Genomic DNA, 24,931 nt, shown 5'->3' with positions numbered 1-24,931 from the left:
TCAGGATGCCCCACAGCAGATTAGCTCAGGCTTTAGCTGTGCTTCTGACATCAAAGGTGCAAGGAGAGAGGAGGGAAACAGCAGAGGAGCAGAGACACAGGACAGCTAATGCTGGCAACAGTGTTGTAAGGGTGAGAACAGGACATTGACCAAGGCTGATCAAGAGTGGTGGAGGATGAAGAGCCACACAAACAGGAGGGCAGTTGAAACAGAGAGACTGTTATAATTAGTTAAATGAAAGGAGACTAAATCCAGGGAGAGTAAATTAATGGGTACAGGGTATTCAGATCAGACCAAGGTCAAAAAGTGTTTGTGCAGCCACATTTCATTTCTTACTTTGTACCCTGTCTGCCAGAGCTGCCAGAATCAGATTGATTTTCCCTGTCTAATAATGCCAATTGAGATTCGGACAATTACAATAATGGAACAGAAAGTTGGTTTCATAAACTTTTATTTTACCATCTTACCCCAGGCGAGTCTAATAGCGAACCCATTGTGCACTACAAGTCGATATAAAACAGAGTTAATTAATTATTAACATTTAACAATTCTACCCAGGTCATGGAGTATACACAGTGGAATATAAATACTGAATGTACATTACTCCCCAGAGCCATGCGATTGATGTTGCTTGTCAGAATTAAACTGGATTAAAGATGATGAAAAATGAATCATCCCATGGGGAAATTCTGATCATTATTCTTGGAAAGACATGCATGTATGCTAATTTAGTAAATATAGAATAGAAGATTATATGAGTATCCTACAGTACACTACACAACACTCTACACTCAATAATACAATAACCTCAACTTTGAACCTCAATATCCAAAAAACATACACCATAATACTAGTCAGCAGTTAGTGTCTCCAGCGTTCTCTTGCACAATACAATGTAGCTGCTTATTCAGATCAGCTAGAACATCATCATCACTTTTTTTGATTATTTGTTCTTTACTAAAAGACAATAAATCAATTGTTCAGTCATACACAAGAAAAGACAAAAATGAATAAAGATCATAGCCATGTTTACACAGTTGAACTTTTATTTTGTTCTTACTTCATCACCCTTAGGGGCCCTGAGAAATGTACAATGGGCATAGCAATTGGAGGCAAAGGATGAATGAACTAGGTAGTGGGGATGTGACAGTTGCTGTTGCATTTTTTAATTAGACCAACAATGTGGGCATATTTTTAAAGGTTTAAGAACATATTGGTGTTTGATAGGTTAAAACCAAGTTGTGCAAAGTTTGGAACTGTAGCATGCATGTCCTTTGTGTATTTCCTGTTTGACATGCACAGAAGCAGAGTTAAACCTAATTAGAAACAGAGGAACATGTTAAATTTTGCAGTGTTTTTAGGAAAACCTGAGCTCTATTAATCATCACTGGATACGGGTAGTGGATGATCGTCACTCATATCATTCACCTTTCCCTAAGGTGCTTCCAACCAGGCATGTGTTTACAGAAGTGGTGAATTTGAGGCTAATTATCAAGTACACACTACTGCGCAGGGAGCTTTGTGGCAGATCCCAAGACGGAGGAAGTGTGAGCATAAAGTCACGCTCACATGCATGCACTCCTGCACACGCCTACACACACAAGAGATATATTTTTAGAGTGAAGATATTTGGGTGCTCATGGGCAGGGCATTAAAGTCACACAATTTATTTAACTGTAGCTAATTGAGTCCAGTGGGACTGTTTGTTGTTATTGAGTTTCCGTGAGCAAAGAAATGGTAGAGAAGGGGAAGACATAACTTGTATATGCACGTATCTTATATAAAGTTGTTCACAGCCTCAGTTAGTTTCCATTTTATCTCTACAATCCAGTCCGCAGAATATGATAAACAGTCGAGTTATAAATAATTGTCACATTTGAAATCTAAAAAAAATTCTGTTAAACATCATGACACTAGCAAATGAACATCACTGATTTTATTTTTAACCTGAGACCACAAACAAAACACTGTTATCAAAACACAGTATCAGTCAGTATTAGTTAATGATCTCCACTGGGTATTACCTATGAGATGTCATATCATTTAGAGATGTAACATTAATCATTGTTCAGACAGTGCAAGACAGATACTTATGCTTTGCACAGAATGATGAAATACCTTTTGATTACTTTTGTTCAAACAAACAGGCTGGCATTGCCATACTGTTTGTCAATACAACTTGTTTACAGGAAAAAAAACAAAAAAAACTTGGTCCTTGTTTGGCATCCTTACCATATGAATGCAAAAATTGAATAAAGGAAACTTGAGAGCAAACCAGTAGAAGTACTGTGGAGTGACCGGCATGGAATTGCCATTCCTGTGGCTTCAAATAAAGTATTCCCTATTCCCAACCTTCTTTTCCCATGCGTAGAAGTACTTTCAGTGTAAAGTTTCAGGCTGAATCCATGTTTTTTTTTTTCAGGCAATTACTTTGGTAACTTCTGGAGGTCCTGTAGGAATATAACTGGACTTAAATTAGCCAGAAAATATGTTTTTTAGAAAGTCAAGATTTCCTGTAAATGTTTTACTTTTTGCCCATAAGACATATTTCCCCTGTGGTAGAACTTTTTTTTTTTTTTTAAACACAAGTGGATGAAACACCGGTTTCAATTTAAGCAGCTTTTATTACAGTAGCATATGCATAACATAACCAGTGTACTGGAATGCACTTATCAAAAGGCAAATTGTCAACGCCATTGTCGTTGGTAATTATCCTCTGGTGACTTTGACCTTTTTCACCACAGGACAACAGAGCCAGGCAAGGCTCTTCCTCAGGGCCTTGTCCCTCTTACTCAGGACAGCAACATGCAGTACTTTACCCCGTGTGACTGTTACCGCAGGCTCTCTCTGTCAGGCAAAGATGGATGCTGATTGACAGCTAACACAAGGTCTCTGTCACAGTAACTGTAATCACATTCACCATGGAAAGGCTGAGACACTCAGTCTTTGATGCCCTGATGTCCTAGAGGTTCTTTTTATCATAATATAGTCTTGATTTAAGGGAAGTACATGCTGTTCCTTCCATGTACCAGATGATTCTATGGATTTTTCTTGCAGTATTTCCAGAAGTGCTTCAACAATTTATGCTATGATTTCTTCTTAAGTTATGTTAAAAATGACGTTGCATGTCTTCACATATTGATCAAGCTTTATTTCTTGGGCTTATGTTTTTAATTTCTCCACACGATGCCTTCTAGTTCTAACACTCCTTTAAGTTAGAGGATAAGAGAGCTTGAAGGAAGATTTACACTGCTGTTCTTGACCTGTTATTATCATTATTATTATTTCTATATATTTCCACATTATTTCCAAACTGTACACTAAATACTGATTTAGTTCCCATCCAAGCCACTCCATCTACATGTCCACCATGCATCCATCCCATTTGATTCCTCTTAAATGCTTCATGCTCTGAGCTCCAATATTAATGACAGTCAAATTAACGACAGTACATTACAATACATTGTTCTGCCATTAGGTTATTCTTGTCCCAATTAACTGGTGTTAACTGCTGTCATTCTCATCACAATGCCTCACCATTTTAAATTTCGCAGTTGAAAAGAGTTTCTGTAATTGTGCACTCTCAGCAGAGCCGTCTTAAGAGTGGCATATAAAGTTTGTTTGTTGTTTGTTAAGCAAATGAGTGTTGCACTAGAAAGCTCGCTGCACAATGAGATTGTCTATGTGACAAGATTGGAGGTTGAGTGATGTGGTGCACAGCTGGCAGACAGGTGTCTCCAAACACTGGTGTTAACAACTACAGCTGTACCTGTGTGTGGATGTAAATGTCTGCATCATTGCATATATGGTGTGTCTGTACAGTAGGATTATGTATTTGTGCACTTGAATGGACCAGTAACAAAGGATTTTGTTGCCTCAAACGAGAAGTTAGATGTTTCATGGCTCTCGCAGGGTTCTATAATATAAAGCCAACTAAGTTTGGATGCTGTTTTCCCTATTATCAGGAAATTCTTATCAAACATTTATTATTCACTTCAGTTCTTTGGAGACAATGATCTGTATTGTGTGTGTGTGTGTGTGTGTGTGTGTGTGTGTGTGTGTGTGTGTGTGTGTGTGTGTGTGTGTGTGTGTGTGTGCTGTGTCTGGTATTTGCATTTTGATTTAAAATGTATAACATAAACCACAATAGAAACAACAGTGGTTGAACTGGAAACATAGTTTTACATATTTTTTACTTGACTGTTGTGAATTGTGCCAAATGTCGAGGCTGACTTTGTCATAGCACCCCTCGTTGGTATATTCTTTGATTAAGGAAATGTGTTAAATGTGTTGTGTGCACACCAAACTGATACCTGATGAGGAGATGAACTACATGTTGGGATATTTTCTGTAGGTCTGAAGAAGGTAGGCAGCATCTTGATGCGTGAGCGTTCAAATGCAAGTGTTGTGGAGGGCCACGGGAGGTTGGTGTGGGCTGCTCAGAATAAAAAAGCTATATTTAAATAGCTGTACTCTTATGCACTCATCACTGTCTTTGCTATTTCCACCCAGAGTGGCATTAACTTTGTTTTCATATTACAGAGTGTTCATGTTTCTCTACTCATTTTCCTTCATCACTTGTTCTGCCTGGCTTGCTCACTTCCAACTGGCAGGCATGCTGCTGATTAATGTGCTCATAATCACCACTGAGACAGAGAAAGGTGATTAATACTAGTCATTTAACATAGTTAGAACCTCCACAGAGAGTGTTTGTCTCAGTGTGTGTTGCTGACTGTGTTTGTGTGCCTTCCTGGTCCAGGTTTTGACATATGTGTGTCTGTGTGTGTGTGTGTGTGTGTGTGTGTGTGTGTGTGTGTGTGTGTGTGTGTGTGTGTGTGTGTGTGTGTGCATACTGTACTGTACATGTCACAGGAATGATTTATGTGTTTCCACTCTAATGACTCTTGGGTAATTGTTGTGAGATGAAAGCATGTCTACACCTTTTTAAATGTGTCATTGTATCAGCAGCCTGCAGCCTGTGGATAGAGATGGAATTCAGGGTTTCCACTTGGATTGACAGAGATCTCCTCTGAACTGACAGATCATTTGGGACAGAAAACAGAATAGCGCTTGTATGTTGTAAGCCTCCTGGACTTACTTCATGCTGCATGTCTGTCTGTCTGTCTGTCTCTCTCTGTCTCTCTATATCTATCTATCGATCGATCGACCGATAGATGTGCCTAGAGTATATTATTATGGGATTATAATTTCCAGGGTTTTGCAGTCTAGTCACTGGCCACCCAGCCTAATGTCATTGGCTATTAAGGCTTCATTAATCCACACAGTGAGGAAATGGGTGTGGGAACATACTGCAGCCACTGCAAAAAAAATAAAAATAAGCGGAAAAAAAATACACGGTCAGGGTTGAAGTGCTGCGAGTCAACCTCCTCCAATTTAGCTACTAGCTAAGCCAGTAGCTATTAGCTACAGTTAGCAAAACAATAGCACGGGGTTACACCATTCCTGTTCAGCTCCCGGACTGTGGTCAGGAAGTGCAGGGGGGATGATTTCTTCCAGGGCCAAAGTCTGTGCTTACCTTTGGGGTGAACCCCTTTCACATGTTAAACTGGTCGGGAAATAATACCAGGGAGCTTTGCTGTATCTGGAGGAGCCATCGCCTTTATTCACAGCCAAACTGAAGCCTATATTGTACGCTTTATTGCCCTCGCTACTACTGCTACTCCTTTCACTTCTCCTTTCTCTCCCATTCATTCACTGTCCGCACGTACGCACACTCCCTCACTCTCACTCGCCCACTCACAACTTATGAACTTTACGCGCACACACCTCACGCAACGCCCTATTCCTGAAAGGGGCTACGCAACTCAACAATGGCAACTGGAGACCCATTGACAGAGCTTGAACCCCCTCTTCTCTCACTGAAGTCACAGGTGTGGAAATAATTTGGATTTCCAGTGAGTTAAGTTGACAAAAAAGCCACAGTTTGCAAGCTCTGCAGAAACTAGATGCCAGTTTATTTTGTTTAAGTTGCCAATTGACTGAAGATATAACTTACTGTTACATTATGTTGTTAATAAATGTTTTAAATTTGATAATGTAGTGTGGTACATTGCGAAAAAAGGTCAGATATTATATTGCATAAAAGTCTAGTTAAAAAATGGCGTAGCATCCTGTGAATAAAAGAAAAAAAAAAGTAAAAATCGTGACCTTAGAATTGAAAATTTAATCGAATCGAGGATTTGGAGAATCGTGACATCCCCAATAAATAAATTCAAACCAAACCAAACTCTTTCATCCATGTCTTTATGGACCTTGCTTACTGGTGCACAGTCATGTTGAAACAGTAAGGACCATCCCTAAACTTTTCCCACAAAGTTGAGAGCATGGAATTGTCCAGCATCTCTTGGTATGCTGAATCATTCAGAGTTCCTTTCCCTGGAACTAAGGGGCCAAGCCCAGCTCCTGAAAAACAACCCCACACCATAATCCCCCCTCCACCTAATGATGTAGAACTTTCGTATCCCTACACATTAGTGCAACTGGTCTTTCCTTAGTGGCGTGCAAGCTCAGTGTGAGGCCCAGTTGCTGGACGAGGGGTTAACTTTAGATACAAACAAAACTTAACAGTTTCAGACACAGACACAGACTGTAGAACCTCCGTATCCTTACGCCCAGTTGCGCAACTGCGTAGGGATACGGAGGTTCTATGGTTGAGAAAATGTAGTGCCAAAAGAAAAGGCGGTCTGACTGCGAAGTAAAGCAGTGTGAATTTTCTCTATACCACGTACACTTGAACTGTGATAGTTTTTTTTTTAGGTGAGCCTTGTTTTAGGTGGTTAAAATTTGCTTTGCATCTGGGCACCATTCACTGTATTACAAAGCTGAGCGTCTTGGCTGGAGCAGCTCTCTACTACGCTGATTGGTGATTATGGTAGGGAACAGATCGACTGTGGAAATGTACTTTATATGACCCTACTTCAAAAAAACACGAACTATCCCTTTAACAGAGTTCTGATATCACACAGATTTTAAAATACATGTATTTCATCATCCTGATATTTTAGTTTTTATGTTGCATAAACCCTTTATGTTTACCTCTTTAAAGTAGGATCTCCAATATGTAGTCAAGTGTTTTGCACTTATCTCTGAGTGGGTAATTCATCTTTGAAAAAGGCGTGACAGTGAAAGGAGGGATTTAAGGCTGACTTGGCACCAATTGTTGCTTTAGATCAGTGCAGGGTTGGAAATTACACAACGGACCTCAGCGAAACTGCAGTCGCAGTCATTTATTTTTGTCAAGAAACTGTTGAAGATGGATAATGTAAACAAGCAAATGACATGTCCCAGAAATTATTGCTGAGAGGCAAAGTGACCCGTGGTCAGAGTTTTGCATCTGAATTTTGTGCAGGCAATTACTGTTCATGCATACAAAGCTATATTTAACCAGTCTGGAACAGCAAAAACAGCTGTAACAGGGCTAGTACTGACTCATTCACTCATGAGCGCTATGCATGCACAGCAGCATTTTATGGTTGATGTATAGTCCCGTTTTTGGTTCACATAGCTGTGATCATAATCTCAAAGACATTAAAGTAAAGCACTCACACACCGTCAGAGAACACCCTGACAGAAAGTAATGGCATCCGGGTAATACTTAACAACTTTGGCTCTGTTGCACACACACTCACACATACATATCTGCAGTATAAACAGTAGTGTGTACAGTTAAAGTCCCCTATATTCTGTTGGTTCATATAAAGTCAGGTAGTTAATGGGCGCTTTCTATCATGTGCATCGAAACAGACACCTGCAGTGAGCACAGGCAGTGGATTTATCATGGCGAAGGTGAGGTGGGTGAAAGGTCAGCGCTGACTCATGAAGAAGCAGATGGAGAGGCCTCTTTTAATTGGATGGTTGTTTTATGACAAATCCACCACAGTCATGGGTGATATATAAGAGATGTCTCTTCTCTTCTCTTCTCTTCTCTTCTCTTCTCTTCTCTTCTCTTCTCTTCTCTTCTCTTCTCTTCTCTTCTCTTCTCTTCTCTTCTTGCTTCAGGTGTATTCCATCCTTTCCTTTACCACTTTACTTGATTGATGACTTTAATATTTACCTGCAATCTCCTTCCAAGATTGGGCCGGGAACGATAAAAGAAAATAAGGCAGAAACACATGAAAGAGATTAATACCTTTTAAAGCTGAATAAGGTATATGACCATAAAAGTCTATATGAGTGCATGTTATCTCCCTCGAATGGTTTTAGACTGGAAGACCAATAAAGGCTAATGGAAGAAGAGATCGGGCTCTATCAGCTCGGGTAAATATCTCTGCTCTGTGCTGTATAATGGAAGAGAACTTGGCCCACTAATTTTGCCCGGATAACTTAAAGGCTTAATTCTACCTGGCCCGTTTGAAGTCAAGTGTAACACGTGGAATAAGGATCAAAGTTTGCTTTGAACAGATTGAAGCCCAAAATGAGTCAATGTGATGAGAGAGTGGGTATTCATGCATATTTATTTATCGGAATATGTGTGCATGTTTATGTTTGTACGTTTGAGCAAATGAGAACACCTGCCTGTGTTCAGGTATGAATGTGCGTTGCAGTTTTCTTAGCTTAACTTAGGCAGATATAAACTTCTCTGAGAGGCTGTCATCAAAGCCCACATCTCAGTCGTCTGCCAGTCCACAATAGATGTTTGAATACTTTCATCTCACCATCCCTCTCTCAGAATTGGGAATTGGGATTGGCATGTTCTGTTAGTCCCCTTGTCTGATCAAACTTTCACAATCCGTTCCCCAATTGTCTGCATGCGTATCTACTTCTTACCCTTAATAGTTTATAGCTCCTAAATGTAGGAAGTAACATACACACTTCATGACTATTTCATCTCATTCTCCTTTTTTCTGATTCTTGTGTTTGAGAGGGAGAAAGACGGAGCAGATAATGCTGCAAGTGGCATCCATTTGAATTGCGTATTGTCCCAAAAGTAGGCACAGAGCAGCAGAGTAAGACAGAGGGAGGGATTACAGGGAGAGATGGCAAAAGGGAGAGAACAAACGCTAATCTCTCAAAAAAAAGAACTCTGAAAGCTAGACAAAGGGCCAGTGAACACAGCCGTGGAATAAAGGCCTCCTCTTTCTTTTTTGCATCCCATACTTTTCAGTTCATGAATTAGGAAGAATCTTTGAATGGGTGCACAATACAATAGCTTTGTCAGCGACCCTCAAACTAATTAAAAGAAAACAAATACATGAAGCCCCTGCGGATAAAAATACTGTGGGTGGACAGCAGGAGGGACAATGCGGAAGAAGAGGCACTGAAAATAAAGGTTGTGGTTGAGTTTTGGCAGCTCCGGTGCCTGGATGACTCATCCCCTATGTACTCTGGAAGCTACACATCTCTTGCCTGTTTCTTCCTCCCACCACAAAGCCTCGATTGCCATTCTCCCGTCGTAGAGATCTCACAAGCCCAGAGAGATGGTATTTGATCAGGAAAGGGAAAAAAAAAAAAAAAGAATAACTTGAGAAACAAAGAAAACTTTATAACCTCATAAAGAAATGCAGAAAGATTACTTTCATATGGCCAGACACTGACTGAGCATCACCACAAGGGACAGACAAGTCTAGATGAGATGAAAGAAGGGAGCAACTGGGACACCAGATGTCTATCTGGGGTCCATCCACTATCCTTTTTCCAGGCTGTCCAATTGGCTCATTACCATATGCAAGACAGCCGAACATGTGGCTTAACAATCAGAACCTGGAAAATATTTTTACCTCACAAGTTCAGACAATCTTTAGGTTGAGCTTTGAGCTGAAAATAGCCTAAAATGAAAGACATTTAGAGGATGACAGAGAAAGATTAGAGAAAGCAATTTAAAACCTAGAGGCAGTTTGCATCAAACTAACATGAAAACTGATCATCCCATCTAAAAGACCATCACATGAAGACTTGACTTTCATTATTAACACAGAAGAAAATTAAAATATGTCATTTGTGTTCATGTCCTGACTGTGTTGAATGATCTTGCGAACAGAGATAGCTTTTATTTTGCAGATCTTGGCTTTGATACCTCACTGTAATCCAGTTTTTGTCACATTTCCCTGGTCAGATTCAGCCGGTGAGCTGGATTTTGCAGAGGAGAGAGTTGAATGGTTATGTCATGTTTGACAAAATCAGTGGTCAGATATTAGCTGAATGGTATTACTTCTTTTCACCCAATGCAGCAAAAGCTAGAGGCTTCTGAAGAGAAATCAGCCAGTGTGATACAGTGTTGCAGATTTGATTGTTAACACTAAAGCTAACAGAAATCTGTTTTTCTGAGACCTTCTGCATGCACAGACTCATGGCAGAGACATATATGTGTGCTGACTAGAGGCACAGTCATGATGCTCTTGCAGTACAGCACAATCTGGAAAAAGAGGCAGAGAAGGAAGATCAGCATCAGATCAGCTCCTCTCATCCGCTTTTAAAGCAGACAGTTTGCTAATGGGCTGCAAAAAGCAAGTGTCTTTGAAGAGAAAATATCCTCAATTGCAAAGCACAAATATACACCAAATATGCCTCTAAGAGCAGTAAATGTCCCTTCTTAAGCTGGAATTAAATATCTCGAGACACTGAATGACCTGAAGATGGGTAATGATGCTCACATCCAGAAAAAATTAAAATTAGAAGACTCAGTACATCTATATTACCATGGAGTTTATCTTTTCCATGCTTATTGTGCATGACCTGGGTGAATTAATCGACAGTACATCCCTCCTATCAGATCCTTGAAAGGATCACCCACATAGAGGTTAAGCATCAAATTTCTAATCAACTAAAGGGAAATACACTATATCTTCAAGTATTGTGAATAAAAGCAATGATAATAATAAAAATGTGACTGATAATAAGCCGTCCTTCACGGTATTTTAAAATGTGTATTGTTAATCCTTTTAATGTGCGCTGGCTGCATTTTTTATACAAGAAAAAAATACCTCATTCGTCATAGATGAAAGTGTTTATATGCTTCTGGAGAGATGACCTTGTAGTTTCCACCTATGGAAGCTCTATACAGTGCTGTATATATTATGCTTGTTTTTTAAATTCAAATTGGTCTGAGTAGGTGGAAGTGTGAGCACAATCTCTGGCCAAAAAGCATTCAAAACTGCACTGCACCACCCCATCTGCATAATCACAACCTTAGTTGCTCCAATATATCCACCTCAGTGTGCGAGGGAGCATTTGGATCCTAAAACAGATGCAGACGCAAAAAAATGGTGGCCATGTTTGTGCTATTCACCAGTTAGCAGTGGTACAAAACAGAGTTGTAGTCTTCTTTATTTCTGTTTAGAGAGCCTTTTTCAGAGTCAATCTGACATTTCGCCGGAACAGGACTGATAACTAACAATGGTAAAATATAAAGAGACCCTTGTAGGAGAAGTGAGAGCCAAAATAGTAGCTGTACAGAGGAGTGGGTGATTTAGAATAAAAAGAGAGTCTGTGGATAGTAGCCACTGAATCCAAAAATGATGTAAGAGTATGGACATGGAAGATGTTTTTTTTTTATTTTCCAGCATGGTGTGGTAAAAATGTCTCCCTATCATGAAACTTCTTCTGGTCTATTTTTTCACTTATTTTCTGCTGGTTTAAGCAGGCCGTTGTATAAAGGTTTGCAAATGGAGTAAAATGGGTTAAAATATAAACCACTGGAAATTCATCACTTATAGACCTTCAAACTAAGCTTAGATGGATTTTAATTGTCCTTATAGCTTTGTATATTTTTCCCACTTGTAGTTAATTAGCTTGCTCTATAATTTATGTTGACCTTTATGTACTGCACTACCCTTTAATACGTGGGAGCCTTGGGGCTTATTGTTTTAAAGGGAAAGTTCTGACTATGCACTATTCAGTGCCTTCATTATAAAAAGTGCACAGGAGCAGATTGTACAACAACACTGATATATATGCCATTTAGTTTTATTAATGCCAGTAAGTTGCTGTTGCTAATGGCCTCTCTTAAATAATGTATGCATTTAATGACTACATGGACCTCAAAAATAATAAAAAGTGATGCACATATTAGGCATTTCCTGAAACCAGTAGCAGTCATTTCAAGTAAGTATATTTAAGAGTGGTTCATCATCAGAATTAAGTTCAAAACAAAGTTTGGGAGCCAAAGCACTAGATGGATTTATGTTTAAAAAAATAATAATAATCTTTATAGTGCCCATTCATACCTTTTTGAAAGACACTGTGAATCTGAAGTGCTATATTGTGCCTGCACAACGTCAATTTGCTGAGAGGAATTGCTATTGCCTGACACATCTGACATTAAAACGTTCTCCGTTGAAACATATCGAGCCCGTTGCACGCTGTGCATGGACATGCAATCACACACATGCACATATAAATACAAACAGATGCATGCAAAAGCCCACAGCCGCGTCTCCCCTAACGTAACAGTGTAGTTATTTCAGGATGCTCTGTTCTCAAGGGAACAGGCTGTGTTTGGGGGATTTGACAGTGTTGCCAGGTTCAATATCATTAGCATGGTTTCACCTGTCTCCTTGCATACTGCGTCATCTCAGACTCACTCTGAAAAACTCACAGCTCACATACACAAACCACAATGGGATAGACATAGAGAACAGGGAAAGACAAGGGAGAGAAAAATGTACAGCGAAGCACAGATGTCCATCCTAAAGTGACAGATGATCTGACACTGGATCCTCAGTTCTTGACATGTTGACAACAAGTGAAAAAAGCTGCAGTTAAGATTAGAACATTTAACGTGTTTAAATATTTCTCACATGAGGTTGTTCACATTTGCTTTATAGGAATGATTCAACATTTTCTATAACACGTTACCGCACTTTGCTGCCCAGAGTTAAAGAAAGTGAACTGTATTTTCTAAAATTTTAGCTACTCTACTTTAGAAAGGGGAATGAAATACAACAAGAAGGCATATAAAACAAACTCTTGATGGGAATTAAACACACATCATGTAATACTTTGTATTAACATTACGTCTGGTTATGTACCTACTTTTCCCACTTTCTGATGCACCATCTTATGTTTCCTGTGATTTTCCTGTGGGTATAGTGCCAGTCCACCAAATGAAATGCTCTGTCACCTTGAAGAAAGTTACTGATTTCTCTTGGAAACATTTGGGATAATGAACAGGGTTCCTGTGTGGTCTTCAAAAGTCTGAAATTCTCAATTTTAGGCCTTAAAAAGTCTTAAATACATCCCTGTTTTGCATATAGGTCTTAAATTCCATTTAGTTAGGTCTTAAATATGTATGTTAATTTACCGCTTCCATCGTCACCTTTTTTTTGTTTTGTTTTGGGGAAGTGTGTTGATGAGATTCACAGTTAGTTCCGTATGTTATACCTCTTTTTGAAGTAACCAGGAACGTAAGTGGCATTTTGCCAACAGCCTGGTCAGAATTTATCACTGCACTCTTCGCCAGTTCCGGAAAGACTTCGACAACGGAATCTGCTGCAACTATGGGAAAGTATGAATTTAACAAGTGTTGGCTTGAACAACCAGAGTTCAGTTTGTTAAAAGCCACACCTAATGACAAATTTGAAGAGCAGTGTACACTCTGCAAGACGACCCTCAAATTGGGCACACTTGGTGTGAAAGTGCTGGTATCACACACAAAATTACAAAAACACCAGTTGGCTTCTAAAAGTCTCCAGCAAAGTCACACCATCACACACTTTTATACGCGTTTGTCACAAGTTCCCTGTCCAAGTTCCTCCACTTCTGCTCGACCTGAACTCTGCGCTTTCTCTGCCGTCTCGCATTCAAGCGACATTCAAACCATCTTCTTAACTCGGACGTTGAAAGTGGAGGTGCTTTGGATTTTGAACACTGTTCAAATGTTTCGTTAAACATTTTGGCAACAGATTTGGATGTAAAAAGTTTGTTATTTTTGAAAGCAATTCTCAGACCACACTTCTCCTTACTTTTTGTACTTTGTGTAGGTCTTGAATTTGACTTGTTTAAATCTGCAGAAACCTTGAATGAAAATACACATTTTATTGCTAAATGTTGCATTATATTTTTGAACCTTCCTATAGTTCACAGCACATAAACATGATGTACTTTGACACCCTATTGTAGACAACAACACACGTTAGTTGTATGGGTCCGCATTGTATGTATTGTATAGAATGGGTATTTTTTTTGTTTTTAATAGTTTCCTTTTTAACACTGTAGTTAAATATCAGGTTAGGGCGATACAGAATAAAGGTATTCTTCCATACATCGAAGCAATTCCTCTAAAGCTTCAGGTTGCAATGCATGTGCTGAAGTCATTGGCACTGATTTTGGGGGTCATTGTACACTTTGCTTCTGAACATTAATAGAGCACAGAGAGGTGAGAAAGAATGGTAACTAGTTGAACATTAGAATCGCTGCTGTCAGACTTGTTTCGTGAGCTTTGATGGTAGTAAGCGGTACACGAGCAATCGCAGTATGTTTTAACCTTGAGTAGAAATTGTCCAAAGTAATACTATAACGTGTTTATTTCCCTTAACGTTTGTGTACACTAACTGCCTCTTTACCTGGCTATTCTTCATCACACTGCGATGATCACGGTGTGCATCTCACCTCTTTTGCTCCGTCTTTACTGCCTCAAGCCTCTGTTGGAAGAGAAGGATGATGTCCCTGTAATCGCCCAAGGATATTATTGGTATTTGTTTATTGTTGTGTTTGATAGATCTACAGGGAAGACTCAATTATCAGTGCCGCCTTTAAGAGTGACCTTGGAAACTCATTTGTTTTTCTCCCGTTAACCACAGATCCAATACTGCCCGCAGACGATTACCCCACTGAGAACTGCAGACATGTTGTTTAGAGCTGTGTGATGTGATTGATGGTGTGTCTATTTGTGCATTTGTGTATTAGGATGAATGTGTGTCTTTGGCAACCTTCCTCAGTGATGACGGCGAAGTGTCATGTCAGCATAGTTTGACAGAAATTATACAGAAGAGAAGAAATGGAGAGAATAGCCACGAGTTTGACAATGTCTGTATTTGTCTTTTGCTTCATCTTAGTCAAACAAGTAATTTGGGCGTGTGTGGATCGTTTTGTTCAAAGTAAAACATTCAATAATCTAGGCCATTAGGTGCTGCATGGTTTCCTCATCAGCCTTGTTCGTCAGTCCATTTGATAGCAGTTCAGTCCTATTGCTCTGCTCTCTGTGACTTTGCCTACGTCCACCTTGACTTTTTAAACAAGAGTAATAAATCACACTGACGCTGGAATCAATTGCAGAACAAGTGGCACTAAATTCTTTACTTCCATGAATTGAGCGCTTGAGTTTATGATTCTGTCCCTTTTTTACAGCTTGTATGCATGCAAGTGCAGCTATTATCAAAATATCTCAAAAAGTTACAGTCACATTTATAATCAGTGGAAAGGTCATAGTGCATGAAGTGCATGTTTTATACAGATTAACTCCAAACCAGCTATTAGGATGAATTATTTAGGTCACCCTCTTAAACTTTGATTAGGACTGCAGGATATGCTAAAAACAAATCATACTGCAATTATTTTGACAAATATTGCGATTTGATTCATGATTAGTGGGAATGATTGTTACTGTATCACAATTTACATTTTCACCGTAAAAAGGCTATTAAAATAGCGATGAAGAACATTTGAGACAAACCACATTTCTCACATTTGAGAACAAGATACTGTATGTTGGTCAGGGCATCTCTGCCGTGCTACATTACGTAATTATGATGCTGTTCTGTACATATTTTACCTTCATTAAAAAAAATAATAAATACAAAAAATTGGGATTTGGAAATGGCACTTAGCTGAATTGCAATTTCCAAAACATTTTAACTGATTGTATCTTTTCTAAATGCTTGTTTTATACTACTTTATGAAATTGTTATTTTGTACAAACTCACAAATTGTGACTCAACCAAACTAAAGCTAAATCAAAGCCCAGGTATCAAGTCAAAACATTTACATGTTATAGCTTCTTAAATGTAATGATTTGCTGTAGAGCAGCAACGATTACTTGAGTAACTTGAATAATTTGATTACAAAAAATGGTCGAAGCAAAACCTCTGCCCTTGAGGCCTCAAATTCCTATCACCTGCTTTATGTGGCTTGCTTAGCTCAGGGATCATTTTTCCACACAGACTGTTATTGCGGACACACACCATATGTTCAGAATTGAGTTAGCGTGATGACAGAGAGCCAAGAAGCCGTCTGTAAAAGTCAGAGAATGTCCAAGTTTTGGATCATTTCACAATTAAAAATGAAGATAACAAAGTGCAACGTGTCTACTGCAAAGCAGAACTGGCACACCACAACAGCACGTCAACAAAGATTCAACATCTGAACCGAAAGCATCCAGTTGTTAACACCAGCTCACCAAGCGTCGCCGACACAAGCTAATGTAAACATTGACGTAGTAATTTAACGTAGCCTACCATCGCTAGTGAGCATGTATGGTATTTGTAGAGGCTGTAGCCTGATGTCGTATGACTAGATATCATGTTAAGATGTGAAACTAATTTGTGTTAAATTGCTAGAGAGGGGCTGCACAGTGGCCCAGTGGTTAGCACTGCTGCCTCACAGCTAGAAGATCCCCGGATCTTTCTGTGTGGAGTTTGTATGTTCTCCCTGTGCAAGCGTGGGTTTTCACCGGGTACTCCGGCTTCCTCCCACAGTCCAAAAACATACTGAGGTTAATTGATTATTCTAAATTGTCCGTAGGTGTGAATGAGAGTGTGCCTGGTTGTTCGTCTCTATGTGTAGCCCTGTGATAGACTGGCGACCTGTCCAGGGTGTCCCCTGCCTTCGCCCTAAGTCAGCTGGGATAGGCTCCAGCCCCCCCGCGACCCTGCAGAGGATTAAGCGGCGTACATATAATGTGTACAGATAATGGATGGATGGATGGATTGCTAGAGAGTAATAGCCTACACCAAATAACTCCTTTACACACACACACACAAACCCACAGGTGCACACATAAACAAACACACACCTTCACTCCTGGTGTTAGGAATAGTTGGAATAAATACCTGTATGTTTTTTTTTTTTTTTTTTTTTTTTTTTTTTTTCAGGAATAAAAGCCAATAGCTTGGTCTATTTAACAGGCCTGTCATTTTCGTTATGCATTATTTAGCATTGCTGTTTAATAATGCAACATTATTTTCTATTAGATTACCCGATTATGATGGGATAATCAGTAGAATACTTGATATTTAATAGCTGCAGCCCTAGTTTGCTGCTTGTCTTTATCATTACTAAAAATAAATGAAGAGTCTTTGGGTTTGGGCATTGTTAAACTAGGAGATTGATAGTTTCATGTTAAAGTAATCAGCAGGGTATTCAGCTCTGAAATTGTTAGTTGAAATAATTATAATCTGAGTCAAGTTGTTGTATTTCTAAGTGTAATCTTGGGTGGATACTGACCTATACCAGTTCTTCACCTGACTCTAGTCTTCACCTCTTTCTCTACACACCACTCCCACCAATATTTTTGAAAGATTTTTGACGTAACTTTGCTGATGTCCCTCACAGACATGACACAGTGTTAGGAAAAAAAAAGGGGGGGGCGGGGGGTGACTAAGGGAAAGGAAGCCAAGATGAAGGCTGGTGTGTTGTTCTTCCCAAAAGGAAATTTCTTTCAATCAGTGTCCATATTATATGTTCTGTGAGGGCAGAAAATGAGTTGTGGGAAGAGGAAGAAAGGAATCCCTCAGAAGATTTAACAAGGCTTTCTGATGGGGCCAGAGATCTGCCCATGAATAATACATGAAGGCTTAGAGAGGAGGAAGAACAGACATTTTGGATCTGTTGGACCAGGGTGTCTCCGGGAAAAGTGGGCATGTTGGCTCTGATAGGTTGGCAGTTTTACTGGCATGGCCTGCAGAGGTTTTAAGCACCTCTGCAGTGCCTTGTGTTTGCGCTTAGAGCTTCAGTCCAGTGCAGCACAGACCCATGAGACATAGCTGCCTTGGAGGCCTCTCTTAATACTTTGGCCTTAACTTATAGTGCAAGGTTGATGGTTTTTTCCTGCCTGGGTGGTTGTTGTTTGAAGAAATGAATGAACAGCGTAGAGAGTTCTTTGTTGTTTGAAGCAGGGGGCTCTGGTGGTTCATTTAAACCTCCAGTGTATGTCTGCTCTTGGTTGCATCTGAAGGTCACAGCTACAGCTCCACTGCCAGCACTTTAATACAGCCAGTCTGGACTTAAGGGTCTTCCACACTGATTAGTTTTACCTCTGAATGATGTGGCCTGTAGACAGAGCGAAGGAGAGATAGAGGAAGAATTTATTGAGGCCTGTTTACTATGAATGTTTGCTACTAGTGGTGTGTGTCTGCGTGTGTGCGTATGCATGTGCATCTGGATAGGCTGGCCTGTGCAATAACTCACATAGCCTCATTAAAATGCTCAAAGTTTGGCTTTAAAGTCACTGTGACCCTCGGTCTGCTGTAAAGACTGGGACCTGCATACTGAGCAGAGCTCTGATTGATCTGCCTAAGTAGCTGCAATTATCAGGGACAGTCTTCATCCAGATTGGGCCACCTTGCTGCCGCACACATAAAAACACCCACACATGATGGTCATCTGACATCTATATCTCAATAAATGAATACGCTAGGTAGTGATTTGAAGTGTTTGATCTGAATGCGGGGCAAATCACCTTTGACACCTAAACTCCGCCCATCACTGATTATGCATAGAGTCATTTGACACCATGCCCCTTGAACAGAAAACAGATGACATGAAACGATGAATATAAAGCAGAAAAAAAGTCCCATTCCACAGGGGGAAAGGTTGCTGAAATTCCTGATGACGACGACCTTTGTTCAAAATCCTGAAAGACATTAACAATTTAATGAGTCACATCTCATCATTATGGAAAGCATCTCTGTGCTAGTGTTACATAAATGGATCTTGACTGGTCCTCCTAAGACCTTCAATCAGGATATGTCAGTGAAAAGACAAGTGTAAGCAACAGGGATTTTGCAAATCTAACTTCAGACACCCAGAATTCGGATGTTGCCTGTAAAGTTGTGTAACCATTAAACATTTTCAGGTCTTTAGTGATGTTTTTTAAAACAAGCAACATAAATGAAATAAAGAGCTGCATTATAAACTAACTGTTCTTCTAGAAGCTCTGTGTAGCATTGTGTGGTTCACAGCTCAGTCCCCTGAAAACCACTGGCTGCCTACATCACCTTGCCTTCCCCAAAATACATTTCTTGGACAATCATCAAAAGTCTGACTCAGACTGAGGAGCTTTGGGGCTTGGAATGGAAACTGATTTAGCCCTGCGCTCTCAAGACAATTCCGCATAAAATCTAATATGGTTGGCCAGACCGAGAGAGAGCAGGAACCTGGAAGTAGCAACAACACCCTTCAGGAGACCTCCGTCAACCAGCTCAGGAGTTTTTCTGATGGTCACTTTCACCCTAAAACTTTCATGTTTTCAGCTCTTGGTCTGTTCATCCCTCATTCAATATTTATCAGTCACTTTATCGCTAATGAAAAAAAAAATACAAAAAATAAAAACAAAACATCAGTTCCTCATCCTCTACCACTGCTGCTGTTTATCAAAAACTTAAGTCAGTATTTAGCTTGATTGTTGCGTGGTAATGAAAGTTGATTCTGGCTCAAATTGCTCTTTATTTCAAAGAGTAGGTTCAATTTGACCCTATAGTGAGAAGAGGAGTAACAACAGACCTGTTTACCATTACATTTTTGATGCAGGCTTTAAGGTATTAGATTTAGTACCCAGGACTTTAGGCTGTCTCAGGACCAGCTATATACAGTACTTAGAGCCAGAGGTGATTTTGACACTACCAGTCTGAGTAGCACCACTCCAGATATGTGTTTGCCAGACACTACATGTGTCCCCTCAATGCTTCATCTTTCCCGTTCTCTTAAGTGATAAAACATCTCCTGAGGCATGCCGACTCACTTTATCAGTCTTGCACTCGCTGTTGTAAATCAAGGCCAGTGTCGTACAACATGGCTGCCTTATTTTCATCTCACCACGCAGCCCTCGAGCCACACTGAGAGAACCCTAACCCTAACCCTAAAAAACATTACAATAATAGGAGGATATCAATACAGACAGTGTGCATGTGATTAAATTGTTATTAGGATATTTATGTGCAACCCCCAAGTCAGGGATAGTAGTGGAATATTCACTGAATGAAATGGATGAAAAAGAGCCCATGTTCAACATGGATAATGCTATAATGTGTTGTGTTCGTTCAAAGACTCATTTGTAAGTAAGTGCACACTGTATGTTTGATTGCTGTTTTTATGATATCTAAATCTCATGAAATCTTGTAAACCCAGTGCAAGGTTTGTCTCTTAACATAATTTGGAGCATGGACAATAAGTTAAGCAGACATGTTTTGCCAATGAAAGCAAATATGAGACATTAACATTTACATTTACAAACGCACTCACAGGCACACACACACACATACACACACCTTCACACTCACAAAACACCCACACTTTTCATTTAGCCTTCGGACTTATTAAAAGGAGCTTGTTTGCCCTGCAGGAAATAGAGTCAACCCCAACTGTGCTCCTGACCTTGACCTTAACCTTTTGTGACTTGAACATAACTGTTTAATTAGTGAAGCTTGCTTTGGAGGAAATGTCTTAACCAAGGGTCGGGGTCATTGGCTTCACTGGTTTACAAGTAGGGGGGTCTGATCCACAGCAGCTGCATGCTGAGAGACAGGAACATGAAACAGGACTTTAAGTTTCCTCAGTAACATACTCTCACTTTACACTCTGCTCCATTTTCCCTCTATCTGCTTGCAGTGTGGCTGAAAAAGCTAAATCACTGACATTTTGATATGTCATCTCTCTCTCTGTGTCTCATTTCTCCCCTGCGGTTTGTCCTTACTGCAGCCCAAAACTTTTTTCAAAAGTCTTTTCCGCTCTGTTCGTCTCTCCCTCTGAACCCCCAGGTGAGCTTGTGTTCAGCTTAACAAATAAGTTGAGCTACTGTACCGTGAGCCTGTTACCCCGCTGCAGCAAGAGCTTACTTTATAAACACAAGCTACTCAGTTTTCATCAAAGTCAAAGATGATTTTGACTGCATCCAGAAACCTACATGATTTTTAATTGATCCTAAGAGAGCTTTACAGTGCAGTTGCGTAGCTCCATCGAACAACCCCAGTAAACTAAATATCTTCAAAGTACATCCCTGTCTTTTTGGTTGGAGCTGTATGTTTAAAGATGTTTCACTATTTTTCCCCTTCAGAATCAGTATACAAAGTATGTTTGTGCTCAAAGAAGAGTAGGTATTAGCTTGCAAAATATGTCTCATACCACTTCTCCAGTCACTCTTTCAGTTTTAATCCAATTTTCACTTTGCTTTCTTTTTAATTCATTTCTCTTCCTGTTTTTATTTTTTCCAGTGGTATTAATGAAAGCTGGTTGGAGGTGTGCCTCCATGTATCTACTCTTGAAAGTGTAGCAGATGTGTAGGGTTGGGGAGATGAGGTGGACATAGTTGGGTAAATGTAATTTACAGACGGGGAATTGGAATTCATGTGAATATATGCCTGACTGTATGGGTGCTCATACAGTATACAGTACAGTATGTGTGCGTCTGTGTGTGTGCGTGCCTGTGTTTGTATGTCTCAAGATAAAACATGGTGTGTCCCCAAATGACTTTGGCTTTAACCACTGGAGAAGTGATGGATAAGCTCCAGCCCTCATTAGCATACAGATCAGGAGGCACTATATTTGTGAAGTATCATTCACTATCGGACTTCACTAGTTTTCAAAGCAATAAAAGGAGTGTCCTCCCTCTGAAATTGCCAGCATTGTCTTTCTCACTCTTATTTTTTTCATTGGGCCACAGTTTGGTTAAGAGTCGTTAACATTACAGTTCCCTTGAGTACCAGACACTCCCTTTAATAGATCTTAAAGATGAAGCATTTTAACATCTCGAAGACATGCCCACATTAATTTTGAAACATTAGTATAATTACCATAAACAAACAAGACAATCAGCAGAAAGACTGGCAGGTTCTACCAGCCTCTATAACCTTTATAATATACTGTCTGCCATTGAGCTTGACTTTATTGGAAATCTGATGGATTGTATAATTGCTTTATGGCACAAAACAGAAGCACAAGCAAGTACAGTCCTTTCTTTCAATGGCAGTTGATGGAGTGAATAAAAGATGATAGAGAAATCACTGTGTATTCTCAAATAACCCTTAAACACATACACTCAATCATACAAGTAAGACAGGTTGCCACAATACCAACATTTTAAACTTTTAAACAATACTAGTGTGAAAATACAAAAGATAAGAAGATACTCTACCGCTCTCAATACCAGGGCAAAAAGACAATAAATGTCCAAGGCACATGAAAGATGTTTTTTTTTTTTTTTTTTTTTTTTTTTTTCTCCTTATTTCTGTGCAGCAACCTGGACAGGTACAGAAAGTCACTAAAGTCACCACTTACTGTACACAAGACAGTGACATGGTGGACTGGTGGCTCGATTACCCCTTTTGGTCTGATACCGTTTTGTCCTTGATGTTGACTTGATGGACTAAACAAAACAAATGTACAAATCTGACTCCATCTACCAAGAAATGAGTCAGTGCTTAGACCAGTGCTACAGAGAGAGTTGGTTCATACCTAGCCTTTAACCTTAAAGTAATTCATGAGTGTCAAGGCTATGCTTAATGTTTCTGCAGTTTGCAATCTGCTACCTACGCATTTACACTGATATGCTAAAACACTTATAATCTAAGGCGCTTTTTGCTTTGTGTCCTTGTCTCCAGGTTCACTGGCCCCAACCTCCCCTCACCCATCATTAGCAGCAAGAACTGGCTTCGACTGCACTTCACCTCTGATGGCAACCACAAGCTGAGAGGTTTCAGCGCTCAGTACCAAGGTAAGATAAAGTGCTCTTTTGATATTTCAAAAGGGCAATCATTAATATGTTATCATTAATATGTTACCATCACATCAAATTCAGCTATCTCGTGTGCCAGGTTGAAGTTTTTACAGAACAATCAGCAAATATTTGCTGTGTTTCCATGATACTTGATGATACATGATACTAATATATTCTAAAGGTTAAACCTTAATATTTATGGTGACCCACTGAACTTTTCTCTAGTGCCAAAATCAGCACATACTATCCACTTCTACAAAACAATAGGAACAATCTCTCCATATGCTTTCCTCACATTAAAATGGGATGCATGCAGAGGATGACTGCTGATCACATTCATGCTCTTAAGGGAATTAAGTGTCAGTGACCTTAGTGAGACACTACTCACAAATAGTGAGCAAAAAGTGGAAGCAGTACAGTAAAGGGAAAAACAGCTGGGAAGACGATACTCATTTGTGTTGTTCCAAGCACAAATAAGCTTACATTCCCTTAAATGAGGATGATCTGCCTTGTTTCCAGATTTTGTTGGTTTCATCTGCACTGGCAGCATTTGAAATTATTTCAGTGTTTTGGCAGACTAGTTGTGATTGCTATCAGAAAAGATTTGCATGCTCATTATTAGAGATTAGACACAAACACACAGTCACACACAAAATCCTATCCCTCCTGCATACCAGTTTCTCATCTCATTACTCTTAGAGGTTCAGGGGTCAGCTTTGAGAAGGGACGAGCAAGGATAAATGATTAGTTCCTCCTCAACAAAGGTGATCTCTAAGGATCTCACCTCCAGCTATCCACTGGAAATCTACAGAGAGAGAGAGAGAGAGAGAGAGAGAGAGAGAGAGAGAGAGAGACTGTGGGTTAACAGGTTCACCTTTGAATAAATATGTTTAGAAGATCAGAGAGAAATGGGAGACTAATACTTTAATTAGATTAAACACAAACTCCATCTCCTCCACACCCCCACAAGCCATTCTCATGATGACAATTCCCATCATTCCGCAGCAGCAGCATGTTGGAGTGATGACATGACTGCTGATTTAATATTGTCTTTTGCTCAATTCATTTTATTTTTCCGTTTGGTTTTCCATTATCTTATACGGCAAGAAACCACACCCCATCAAGCCCTGCACCTAATAGCTCAGTTCCCTGACTACAATCATGAGAATACCTTTCCTTGATTTCTTATCTGGAAACAAAGAACGGGCTTCTTGATTTCATTCCAGACACATGATAAACACACTTTTTGACACATGGCTCAGATTCGCTTTGAATTGCTATGCAGCAGGAACTGAGAAAAAGGATAAGAATCACATTTGTGCAAAACAAGTAAAATTCCATTGTCAGGAACTGTCAAAGTAATTAAATGGGATGAGTATGAAGGGGTGCACAGACAATGCTGATGAAAGTGATGAATAAATATGCATTTAGATGAGACTTTGATGGCGTTGTTATTTTTTTCTTTGCAATTATCAACAAATTCAATACATTAAACCTTATCTTTTTATTGTTTGTGAATGACTGGTTTTGCCTCTGATATATACCCTGCATTCTAATCCTAATTATCTGATGAATGTGTTATTCCCCGCACCGTTGTATCCACAAGATTGCAACAAAACTGTACATCGTTCAGCTGTCTTCTTAAAGGGGAAATGAATATTTAACTTTTATGGACTAACATTTAACATAAATGTGTGATAAATCCTTTAAAGTTTGGTTTTATTGTCATAAAATCTTTACTCATGTTCTTGTTTGGGCAGGACAGGACATTTTCATTTAATTGCTTTCTCAGAACTGCTGGAGTGGATGTGGGGAATGATTTATGGTACAATATATACTATACTGTATCTGCAGCAGACATTAAGGCACTGCTGATATGTGTGGGTGTCATCATTGCACTTTCTTCTGTCTTATATGTCTCTCTGCTCCATTTTCCTCCACAGTGAAGAAGATGACTGAACTTAAGTCTCGAGGTGTCAAGATGTTGCCTAGCAAAGACAACCACCACAAGATTTCAGTGTGTAAGTCACAAACGGTTATTGTCAGCAG

General features: G+C 39.6%; 1 protein-coding gene across 1 annotated transcript in view; it reads left to right on the top strand.

The window, feature by feature from the left end:
* The window catches only part of csmd2 (CUB and Sushi multiple domains 2), a 229,725-nt gene that overhangs the window by 89,228 nt on the left and 115,566 nt on the right, over positions 1–24,931 (top strand). Inside the window, exons 6-7 of the mRNA XM_037092394.1 lie at positions 22,767–22,879; positions 24,826–24,903. Coding sequence (XP_036948289.1) covers positions 22,767–22,879; positions 24,826–24,903 — 191 coding nt within the window. The remainder of the gene's footprint in view (positions 1–22,766; positions 22,880–24,825; positions 24,904–24,931) is intronic.

This window comes from Acanthopagrus latus, chromosome 3 (genome assembly GCF_904848185.1).
Source record: "Acanthopagrus latus isolate v.2019 chromosome 3, fAcaLat1.1, whole genome shotgun sequence".
Lineage (NCBI taxonomy): Eukaryota > Metazoa > Chordata > Actinopteri > Spariformes > Sparidae > Acanthopagrus > Acanthopagrus latus.
This window is presented reverse-complemented; position numbering and strand designations above follow the sequence as displayed.